Source organism: Carassius gibelio, chromosome A7 (genome assembly GCF_023724105.1).
Source record: "Carassius gibelio isolate Cgi1373 ecotype wild population from Czech Republic chromosome A7, carGib1.2-hapl.c, whole genome shotgun sequence".
NCBI classification, from domain to species: domain Eukaryota; kingdom Metazoa; phylum Chordata; class Actinopteri; order Cypriniformes; family Cyprinidae; genus Carassius; species Carassius gibelio.
The window spans coordinates 2,360,500-2,373,182 of record NC_068377.1 but is presented as its reverse complement, the minus strand read 5'-3'; the positions used below and the strand labels follow the sequence as shown (position 1 = coordinate 2,373,182).

The 12,683-nt window shown below is 34.9% G+C and overlaps 1 protein-coding gene across 1 annotated transcript in view; it reads left to right on the top strand.

Moving 5' to 3' along the window:
* Window positions 1–3,663, top strand: part of LOC128016415 (phospholipid-transporting ATPase ABCA1) — a 107,471-nt gene extending 103,808 nt beyond the window's left edge. The window contains exons 49-50 of the mRNA XM_052600889.1: window positions 566–809; window positions 2,821–3,663. Coding sequence (XP_052456849.1) covers window positions 566–809; window positions 2,821–2,919 — 343 coding nt within the window. The 3' untranslated portion in view covers window positions 2,920–3,663. The remainder of the gene's footprint in view (window positions 1–565; window positions 810–2,820) is intronic.
* Window positions 3,664–12,683: the final 9,020 nt, after the last annotated feature.

The window sequence follows — 12,683 nt, the reverse complement described above, 5'->3', positions numbered from 1 at the left end:
AAGCCTCAATTGCAAACACATTTTTTTACTTTATCTCTCACAGTCTTGCAGTTCAGGCTTTTTCCCTCAGAATAAAGTGATTTATATATTTTCTTCTCCTTTAAAGCAGGATTGTGAGATGTTACATCTGATTTTTTTAGAGCAAGTCATGTTAATTAAGTCATGCGGCCTGTTGACAAAGAATTCAGAGAATAAAGTCAGAATTGCAAGATGTTGACTCGTAGTTGCAAGACATTGAATTCAAAATTAGGAGAAAAGTCAGAATTGTGAGATTTAAACTCAGAATTCTTTGGAAAATAGTCTGCGTTGTGAGATATCTGTTTGTTTGCTGTGGTCAGCACTGCACAGATTGCAACCTACGTGGAAAGAAAAAGTGGAAATAGTGCTGATTTTATCAGATGGTGTGCAGGGACTCTTCCTCCTTCTTTGAAGTCTGTGGAAATGTTGCTGAATTCTCCATGAAATGATCTGTGGTTCATACGTGCTTAGATCTCACACTAATCCAGATTGAATACACAGTTTTCACCTGTAAATCTGTGTGTGTGTGTGTGTGTGTGTGATGCAGGTTCGGGGAAGGATACACACTGATCATACGCGTGAGTGCAGCTCAGGCCGATCTGTGCACAGTGGAGACTTTTGTCCGTGACACATTTCCCGGCAGCACTTTGAAAGAGAAACATCACAACACTCTGCAGTACCAGATCCCACAGGGAGAGGGAGCCCTCGCACACATCTTCAGCCAACTGAGCAAACACCAGCAGCAGCTGCATGTGGAGGATTACTCTGTGTCCCAGACCACGCTAGACCAGGTGAAACACACACACACACACACACACACACACACATGTTTGTTTTTGTAATGGTTTTTATACTGTACAAACTGTATTTTCTACTGTATGGCCCTTCACCAACCCTACACCTAACCCTAACCCTCACAGGAAACTTTGTGTATTTTTACTTTCTAAAAAAAACTAATTCTGTATGATTTATAAGCGTTTTGAAAAATGGGGACATGGGTTATGTCCTCATAATTCACCCTCTCCTTGTAATACCTGTGTCATACCCATGTCCTGATATGTCACAAAAACAAGAGCACACACACACACACACACACACACACACACACACCGGGCGTATGGAGATCAGCTCTCTGATCCTGCATGGATCAACTATGCAAACATGAAAAGAAATACAATATGCATGTGTCAATCAACATTTATGTTTAGTAGTTTGAAGCAGCTGTAAGGATGGGAATCATAATATATATATATAGTTCGGCTTTAGATTCTGACTTTAGCATACTTTTAAAGACTGCTTAAGTAAACAATGTAGCTTAAGAGAATAGGTGTAAGTGTGAACTGAATGCAGTTTTTTCTGACACTTAATTGCATGTTCAATTTCAATTGAACGAATACGTATAATAGGTTAAATTGATATGAAATTCAATTAGCTGAGTTTGAGAGGGTTTTTGTCCCACTTAAGTAGTACTTCAGTACATCGTTATATGTAATTTCATAAATAATTATGTTGTTTCTTTTTATTAATGTACTGCTAAATGTACTAACAAACATTAATAATGAATTAAAATATACTTTAATACATTTCTACTGAAACTTGTATTTAAATACATTTCTAATTAAACATATGTAATGATAACGTTGCTTTTTAGTACTTTTAAAATATATTGACTTTAAATATAATAGCAAATAACACTAATAAAGTACTTTACATGCACTTTAGTATGTTAGTCAACACATCAAAATAAGTATACTTCTTTAAATTATGCCGAAATATTTTAAAACGCAATGATTTAAAATGTACTTTACAGTTATTACAAAGGTCACTTTTTAATAGTGTACTTAAGTGTGTATAGAAACAGTCACGAAAGTGTCTCTCTTTAAGTCACTAAAGTTGCCTTTTATTTCATTATTATTGCAGATACATTTTACATATATATATATATACTTGTAAGATTAGAAGTACACTAAAAGTGCAAATTCACTACAATTAAGTGCACTTATTTTTCATGTACTTGATTATTCAGGTTCTTTAAACAGACAGTTCACCCAAAATTAAAATATCATTCTCTGGAATCATTCAGTCAATCATTGTTTGAGGTTCAACAAAAAAATATATAATAATAATAATAATAATAATAATAATAATAATAATAATAATAATTAGTAACAAAATAAAAAAAAAAATATTTTTTTTTTTTAAATGATGTATTAGAATTTTAAATATATGGCACTGTGATGACAGACAGATCAATATTATATTATTTATTTATTTATTTATTTATTTATTTATTTATTTATTTATTTATTTATTTATTTATTTTTCAGTTTTGGTCAATACAATAAAATAAAAATTATTTAATTGCATAGTTAATTAAATATTAGAATTTTAACGTCCAGATCCAGAATGCATTCTGACTGATTTAGACTCTTAAAGAGTTGGATTCTCATGCTACACATGGCCAAAGTTTCATAAAACCAGTTGGACGTATGACAGAGAAAGCTGCGTGTACTCGTGACCCTTTAGCTCCGCCCACGACACGCCTCCAGGAGCTCGACTATTTCCAGAGAGAAGCTGAATCTGTTTTTTTTATAAATCTGATCAAACCAAAGACTCTTCAGGGATATGAAGGATGTGGTACTACTCTATAGGTGTTCGAGATTAACGTGAGAGAAATGGCAGAAACTGTGCGTGTCTGTCCCCTTTTTCACAGCAGAAAAAGACAACATCTGCTTTGTAGAAATAAACTGAGATTTAGACATGGTTTCTTCCTCATCTGACGTGTTTCTCCGTCTCTCTCAGGTTTTTGTGAGTTTCGCGCGGCAGCAGTGTGATGAAGAGGACGGAGCGTTTGAGAACGACGTGAATCTGAATGATGAAATCCAAACATCAGCGACATGAATCAAACATCAGTCAGCAGAAACCAGGCACTTTACTACAGTTATTTATTTATTTGACATCTAAATCTCCATGTATTGTAGGCCACCAAGATTTGAAGATGCAAAACGTCCAACCAAGAACAGAGAGAAACCCTTCGGGAAAACTCAGGAGCGTTTTTATACAAAGCTGTGCAACATTATATATTTTTAATGTCTTATGTCTGTACACTTTATATTTTTGCCAAATGCAAAGAGATTATACATTTAAATTTGCATTGTGTATTGCAACAAATAACTGAAAGACTAATGCACACTTTATTTTTGGAATATTTAGAGTTTATTTTTGAGTTCATATCAAAGAACAGAAATAAATTTCAGCTTTATTGTCACTTTATTTTCTAGTTGTCACTTAAACTTATTGAAAGATCACATGCATTGATTTTTGCTTATGAATCTCAGGTCTAAAATGTCATGCACTTTAAAGCAGCGTCCCCCAACCTTTACTGTCATACATACCTGTACTACAACACCAATAAACCTGAAGCATAACACTTTATAATAATTTACAATTTAATTTAAATGTTATGTACTGCATTATAATCATTAGTTAATTTATATTTACATAGCTAGAAATTTGAGATTTTGTTCTCGTGTATGCTTCCTAATGAATTAACTAAACATTACCCAATGATTAACATATATGATTATGTAATGTAAATTGAAATGCTTACAAACGTCAGTAAAAGTTCATGTGATCTTCAATTGTTGGTCTTTGTTTGTTGTGTAGACCTCTATTTCCGCATCTTAACAAATAATCTATCAATTATTTGCTCATGTTTTTGCAGTACTCAATCTAAAGTGGAAACTGTTCATCATTTGCAAATGTTTCTACATGTCAATAATCATTAATACCTTTATGAGCAGTCCTCTCGATGGCAAAGTGTCCTGAAAGACTTGAATTTACTATATTCACACATCTTTACTAATAATTTATTAATCATTCGCTCATGTTTTTGCAGAAGCCAGTCTAAAGTTGAAACTATTCATGATTTGTAAAGGTGTAATCGATTACTGATCATTTATTATATCTATGGTCACTGCACTGTTAGCTGATGTAACACGTTTTGTGCAAATTGTGGCTGGGTAAGTTTAGTTAAATGCTTGCTAAAGACTTAACAGATTGTAAGTTTGGTGTAAAACAATTATAATTATTGACTTAACACTCATATTAGTATACTACTCCTTATTATGTTATTAATCAGGATAGCTATTCCTTTATTCATAAATAAACAGGAGAAAAAATAGAAGTCAAACTCTCTAACCACTAGGCCACGACCAAAGCAGACAGACCTTGGCCCGAACAGGGACTTAAACCCTGGACCCTCAGATTAAAGGTGCTTTCACACTAGCACTTTTGGTGCGCACCCGGGTTCGATTGACGTCAGAGTTCGGTTCGTTTGGATGATGTGAACGCTGTGTTCCGTACTCGGATGCGCACCCGCGAACCGTACCCGAGTCCGCTTAAAAACGGTGGTCTGGGGTACGCTTCATGTGAGCTCTGGTACGATTCGCTGCTTATGTGAACGCAGTCGTACCAAATCGCGGAAGTGAACCGCTTTTAATGACAAATTATTTGATGAAAATGTGTGTTTGTGTGTGTGTTTCACTCACTTTCCTGAAGAACGTGACTGACGCGATGCAAGCAGAGCTGTACGTCTCATTTATTAATCCAGCTGTTTCCTCTGCATTCGTATGCACTCCCATGATCCTGTGCGTCTGCCGCTCGGAAGTTTGTTCTGCTTATTGCTTTATGCACAGACACACTTTAAACATTTGCACACTCTGCTGAGCCTCGGCTTTCATTTTTTTGCAGAGTCAACCTTCCCTGCTACAGTCAGATCCAAAGACACTCGCTTCGACTCGTCTTCTGTTTATTTTGCCAGTCATGATCTTCCAATCAACTTCCAACAAGAAGCCGCACTTTTGCAGCTGGGTCATTCTTGTGATGCCATGAACTTTTTCCTCTGTAGCATAAATGCATCTGAAGTGAGTCTTAAGAACTCTAAGAGGCTTTTGTGAAGCCACTCACACAGGCCTGTAACTGCACAGAGAATGGTTGTAGCCCCTATAAGCTGATATTTGGACGCCAGCCGAGGCTGCATTTAACGTCACTATTAGTGAGAGCAAATTCCGGCATCACTCTCAGTTTGTGAGGGCACTCAAGTCTGAGCCTGAAAAGTCCTGTGGCACTGCCAAGGAAACTTGGCATTTTGTGAGAAAATGCAAAAGTGTTGATAGGAATAATTATAGATGAAATGAAAAACTATTAATACTTCTGTAGGTGAAAGTTTTATCGGGAGATTTCAGTACTTTTTTACGAGCAAATGCAAAAGCATTAAAACTTTACATTTGCTTACAGAACTTTTGTATTTCCCCAACAAATGTATCATTTGCACACAAGTTCTCCGTTCCTCCACAAGAACATTTTCTGTCATGGTTTTGGCTTTTTAGTTCGAGTTAATTCTGTTAATTGTCAGCTCCATGTCTTGTTAAGTTGGTTGTTTTGTTCCTGTTCTAAAGTTTTGTCCGTTTCTGAATAAAGAAATATATAAAAAAAAAAATATGGATCCTGTTTCCCTTCTGCTGTAAGCAGCGGTAATAATTTTATGTTCCGTAAAGAAACTTTGATTGCTGGCAAAAGTTTTGCATACCCCCAAGAACCATTGCACAAATAAAATGTTGCATTTCCCCATAAGAAACATTTAAACATTGCATTTAAAATGCTTGCTTTGTGCAAAAAAAAAAAAAAAAAAAAAAAAAAAAAATGTTTGTTTGTTTGCTTTAATATCCCTATTATTTTGCAAGCAAAACGTTTGCATCCCCTGAAGAAACTTTGCATTTGCTGGCAAAAGCATTTACCCAAGAAACTGCATCTGCACACTAATGTTTTGTATTCCCCCACAAGAAACTGTTTGCATGCAAAGATTTTGTTCCCTTGAAAAACGTTGTGTTCTCCCACAATAAATGTTGTGCTTGCATGCAGAGAACATTTAAAAATGTAGCGTTTACATGCAAAAAAATGTTGCAAAATGTTGCATTTCCTCAAGAAACACTTTTATTTTCCGTTAAATGTCCACACAACATTGAGAAACAGCCAACACACATGAACTGCAGGCCTGTTGTTAAGTTCAGTATCATTTTTAACCTTAAATTACAGCCTCTTTGTAAAGCTGCATTAAGCTCGTTGTCATTGCCGCAGACTCTCATCTTTCTTTCTGGCCTTTTAAAGCATCATTGTATTATGAAAAATGAAATCACTACAAATGCATTTGAACTGAGTTTAACATTTGTCTAGACTGGGAAGACCATCATTCTTCAACAGCATTTTCAACAGTTATGATTGTTATGTTGTGTCAGAGTAAATTACGCAGCACTAATGTTGACTGCCCTGGCAATAGTGCTTTTTTTTTCTTGGCAATGTATACTGTAGACAGTGATTCACTGACTGAACTCAAATCCTGAACCAATCCTGTGAGGAGCATGTTTGGTTGTTACAGCAACTGATAAGTCGCATTGGCATTGAGCCAGTAATAACATTATGAATGAGGCAAACTATTTTGGCCTTCAAACACACACACACACACACACACACACACACACAGACTCACACAGACTCTCTTTTCTTTCAAACTCACTCAATTAACTGGTAAAAAAAAAATAAAAAAATATATATATTTTATACATCAATTTAGATATTAAACTTAAGCTAAACAATGCAAAATCACCTATTCAGTGCAGTAAATCACTTTGATTTTAATAATTTCCCAATGTCCCCATCAGTGCAATAAAGAAAGATCATTTTAATTACATGAACTATTATTCATCAGCACTTTGTTTTTCTTAAATATTAAAGTGCATTGCACTGTAATGTCTCTGTGTCACTTTTTCATTGTCTGCAAAGTCAGTTTAAAAATGTTTGTAAGTTTACCACCAAGTGAATCTAATGCACTGAAATACAAGAGAATCAGGAAACGCAAGCTAGCATCCCACTGACAAATCATCCTCACAAAAAAAAAAAAAAAACACACACTCGCAGGGCATCAGACCTGGCGCCCAACGGAGGGTCGAGCTGATTACAGCCTGTCGCTCTCATTGGCTTTCTATCGCTTTATCTTCACTCAGTTTCACTCCTCATGACTAGTGTTCAAACTGAATCTCTGGTCTGGGGGCGCAGCAGGGGTCGATCTGGCCATATTGAGGCTGTCAGTGGGTGTTTGGTGGACACATTTATACCAGCTGGCACAAAACCTATTCAGTGTTTCAGTTTCAGTTATTTCTGAACATTCCGTTAAATGTCAGTACCTTTTACATCAACTGTTACTATATTTGGATTATATAGAGATTTTAAATTTACTTAAAGTGTTTTTAGACACTTGATTGCATGTTAATTGTATGCAATGTAATGTAATGCATTATAGTTTAAAATGAAATGTATACCAAATGCAGTTATTAAATTCTTGGCATTCTTTTTTGATTCCGTTAAGTAGGACTAATGTGCTTCTTTATTTGTCATTTCATAATCACTTTCGTTGACTTTGACATATGGTTGAACTGCACTTTAACTAAATTAAAATGTAATTTGTCATTTCTATTGAAACTTGTATGCCATGTATTTAAATATATTTGTAGTTACACATTTGTAAAGATGACATTGCAATTCAGCACATTTAAATATATGAACTATAAATGTCATACTGAAAAACAAACTACAATCCAAATGATAATCAAGTACTTCACATGTGATTTTGTATGTCAGTCAACACATTAAAATAAGAGTACTTCAAATCACAGCAATAGGTTATTAAAATGTAACGATTTAAAAACGTACTCTAAAGACTTTTATTTTGACATTATTACAAAGTGTAATTAAGAAATTTAACTTTTTTGAATTCCTGTTTTACTTGTCATTGTATTCATTTCTCTTGTGAAGATGTACACATTAGCATACTTTTTAAAGTATACTTGTTACAGAAATAGTATAACACATATATTCGAGTTGATGCATATGTTGAGAAATGAAGAGGGCTGAGCACTGAACCCTGAGGTACCCCGGTGTTTAACTTCTGTGACTGAAATACTCAGCCCTTCCAAAATACACAGAAGTTTTTACCCATGAAGTAAGACACAAACCAGATATGGTGAGGTCTGATGTAACCTTTCAAATGGTGTTGTGTAAGGTTTATCATTATTATTATTATTATTATTATTATTATTATGTATTTATTTATTTTTTTCTTCTCTGAAAGGATGGCTGGGTATTTTGATGACAGGGAGCTGTCCACAGTAAAATGCACTAGGTTTTATTTAGTAGTAAAACGTAAATGTGGTCTTTGGGCAGAGCATGGATTTTAACATGTTTCTGAGTGACGGTGGCCCGTATGCATGTGTGTGAATCTATGAGCATAAAAACAGACTGAAAGGGAAACAGGGACTCTTTACGACTGATGGTTTATAGTAGCTTCAGGAAAAGAGCTCTAACAATGCTATTATGAGCAATATTACCACAAAGACATAAACTTATGAGAAAGATTTGCCTCATGATTCCAACTTTAAGGGATGCGAGGGATTTAATGATTCAATTAAAACAAAAAAACAAAAAAGTTTAATTGTATTTTTAAACAGCATCTTCCGGTTATTATTCTTAATGCAATCATTATAGTCATTTCACAGTTGTGAAGTTAATTTTGGTTAATGATACAGTTGTTGTTGTGTGTGTGTAATTTATTTTGTCTTTCCAAAAGCAAACTACTGAGCCCAAATATTTCTATTTTAAATAAATGTTCTTCTTTGAAAGCCACATTAATCAAAAACTAATACAATTATACATAAAAAATGTATTTCACAATATGTATTGTTTTGGCTGTACTTTTGATCAAATGCAGCCTTGGTGAGCAGAAAAGAGACTTCTTTCAAAAACGTATCTTACTGAAGCAGGGTTGTGTGTGCTATGTATCAAATATTTACTATTCATGAAACTGTATATTGTATATTTTACACATGTGATATTTATTCATTTATATCACCAGTTGCTATTATTTTTTTTTCTTCATCGTTAAGTCGCTTTGGATAAAAGCATTGCTAAACAAATAACTGTAATTCCAGCCATTGACAGATGTGTCAGAAGTTAATTTTGGAGTGTGTGTGTGTGTGTGTGTGTGTGAGTCGTCTGCCCTTCTATCAGCAGTGCTTTTGCTCTCCTGCTGGTGTGTGTGGCATCAGGTTCACAGGGCAGGACTGAAGGTCCCACAACATTCTGTTCTCTCTCGTTCTCTCACACACACTAGTCCTTGTGTACCATATGGATGCAAAGCTGCTCCTGTCAGATCCTGAGATGAATGTGGATGAAAGACGAGATGGAGCAGAACCTGTTGAGAGAGAATGGTTCCAGGGCTTCAGAGAGGTGAGACGCCCTTGACCTGTGAAATGTGCTGTGAAGAGTCATCTGAGCGGTGTGTGTTCACGTCAGATGAAGACTGCACTTATAATAGTTTTCTATAAAAAGAGTTTTAAATAAAGGTTCAACAGTGGGAGAATCAGTACCTGTACGGACGGAGAAGCAGAAAAGCTCTGAAGCCAGAAGACAGAAATACAGACAAAAACATCAGTATGACAAACACAAGGTGCAAAGATTAGATGACGGAGAACGTGATACGTAGAGATGCCCGCGTTTGTCTGACAAGTAAGTGAATTATTACTGTGTTCCTTCTCTATTAGTGACAGGAGAAGTGAAGCATTTTGAATAAGTTGCTTTGCAAAATAACTCACTGTTTGAAATACTTCAAGACTCCTGGTGCTCAAAACAAAGGAAATGCAACAAAAACTCATGCCTTTTCACTTCAGACTTTTACAATCCAGTTGACCCTTTGCATGGAGTTTGATTGACAGGAGATCTGACCGATCATAACACCAATTCTGTCATTTTGTCTGACAAACAAAACAGAAAGGAGAGTAGATTAATGTCAGTGGACTTGAACTTGAAAAATCAAATGTATTTCCGCGGGCGCACTAAGCTACCTTCTGTTGTTCATTCATGTTTATTTTGTGCTATAACTAGTAGTAAAGAGGAAGAGATGATCGGTTCACATGCTGCTACAGCGATCCATCACCACACGTTAAAGTGCCACGAAACAGGTTTTATTGTTTGAATTTCTTTTTCTTTTTTTTTTTTAAGACAAAATTTGTAAGCTGAGAATTTGTTTCATGCCAAACGTATCCTGCTCTGTCTTGTCTGTTGACACAATGTGTTTTCCACTGCATGAACATGATGTGTGGTGTGAGAGCGCAGGTCTTCGTGAAGAGTCAACTGCTTCACAAAATGATTCACGCTGGTGACACCTGCTGCTCAGAACGGCGCAAATGCAACAAAAACTCGAGCCAAACATTCATAAAAACAGCTTTTACAAAACCCATATATAGGAAGTTGAAAGTTTAATCTATCAGATGCACAAATCATCTAATACCATTGAATATGAAGTGTCTGTATAATACGTTATGCTTGTTTTGTTTGCTTTAAACCATATATGAAAACATTCACACACACACACACACTTGTTTCTGTTCTTGAGTAGGTGGATGCACTGTGTTTCTGAAGGTCATTATGTGATGTGATGTGTTTGATCTACTATTCAGTCATCCATCATCTGTGTGTGTGTGTGTGTGTGTGTGTGTGTGTGTGAGAGAGAGAGATGTGGTTGAGGCTGCACAGATGGCATCTTGGATCCACTGGCGAGGTTTGCTGTGGTTGCCAGGTGAGCGGCGTCATGAGGGCAAAGGTCGTGGAACTGCACACGAGTTTGGTCAAGGTGAGGAAACCCATCTGCCTGGTTTGGTTTCAGTAAACCTCACCCTGTAACCAGCAGCAAAGACACACATTCTCTCATCAAAGTGAACCTTTGTCAGATTCAGCTCTTCTCAGAAGTGTTTCCTGTTCTCATGTGCAGGAACAGCGCCACTCAGCGGTCAGTCTGTGAACTGACTCGTTTTGTTCCTCACTCCTCTTATTACTAAGGCTTTAAAGACTGCAGTGTGTTTGTGATTTTCCTCTTCATTATTTGTCAGGAGCATTAGATTACATCTCAGATATATCATATTTAGAAGGATTGTGCACCATTCAGAACTGAAAAAAAGTATTTCAAATTCCAGTTAAATTCCTGAATTTTAATTTAAGAGAGTATTAAAACAAATTGAAAATCAAGTAAATTAATTAATTCTGTAAATTCAATACTTTATTTATTTGTTTGTTTATTTTATTTTTTTGGAAAAAAAACTATACTGGTCATACATCAGGTGTTTGTTCAATTGGAAAAAAAAGAAATAAAAAGACAGTAAGGTAAAAGGACATTGGGATTGTAATCTGGAACGAAGAGTGGAGAAGAATAGTCAAATACAGGTAAATATGAACAAGGAGCTATGGATAACTGACAGTATAAAATCACACACAGGTTTTATCTAACACCTTAATATATTTTTTTAATAATTTAAATAAATAAATAAAATAAATTGCACAACCAAAATGACCAAACAGACAATTTTTGTTCTTTATTTTAATAGATGAATTCATGGAAGATATTTTAGAATTTTGTAAAAACTCTTAGTAGGCGGTTTGCTGTATCTGATAAAAATGTTATGCATCATCTGTGGACCCTCAACAGATGGAGGAATATTGGAATACATGACTTTTTTATTTATTTATGGGTTTTTGTTTAAATGCCTGCTAAATGTTGACTTCTTGAAAAGGGCGCTATCAAGTGTCTAAGGGGGACACCAGAGTTAGTCGGGGACATTATACCCCCTCACAGTCAACAGATCAACTCATCTACTCTCTTTCACAGCTTCACTGATCGTATTCTTCTGCAAACTCTTCTAAAAGTAGAAATGTTCTTCTGAAGTTAAGTCTTCTTGATTAAGTTTGTAGTCTAAATGTAGATCTTTACTCCTGCAGATTGTATTAAAGTGTTCATTTGTGAAGATCATCCTGATCCTGAGCTTAAATCCAAGGCCAAGGCCTATAATCATCACATTCAGCTCACAATGACGTGTTTTCTCAATGAAAAAGTACTATAAGAATTGCCATAAACATAAAGGGTGGCTGAATTTGGAGGTGCATACTTCTGTTTCTACAATATTTCTGTCATATTAAGATGCATTCACAAGATTTATTCTAACAAATTCTTGCAATTGTGTAACATATTTCTCAACTCCAATCAAAACGTATGAACCTTGTTAATTGTTGGAAATTTCCCAAAACACAGTAAATCTGTGAGTGCACTGAAAAGCAAATAATAATAATAAAATAATAATAATACAAAGTTATGGTAACATTTTGTTCCATTGTTTTTAAATTATAATAAATTATAATATATATATATATATATATATATAGTTCTACAAAATTCAGCTAAAGAACATTAAAGTTGAAATGATTTCTGTAGCCAATGTTTACAGTTAAACATTTAAAACAGAAACTGAACTTAAATATGCAAATAAGTGTCAAATCAATATGTATGAACTCAAACTTTGAACTCAAAGAGAAAAATGTAAACACAATAACAATTCTAGAAACACACTTTAAAAGTTAAATATGTTAGTGTTACTTGAAAAAAAGCTTGCAAACGTACTGCCTCAAGAAAAAAAAGAAAAAAAAAGAAAAAAAACTAGTTAAAACTGATGAATATTTTCAAGTTTACCCAGAAGCCAAAACAACTTCACTAGATTTATCTGACAAAT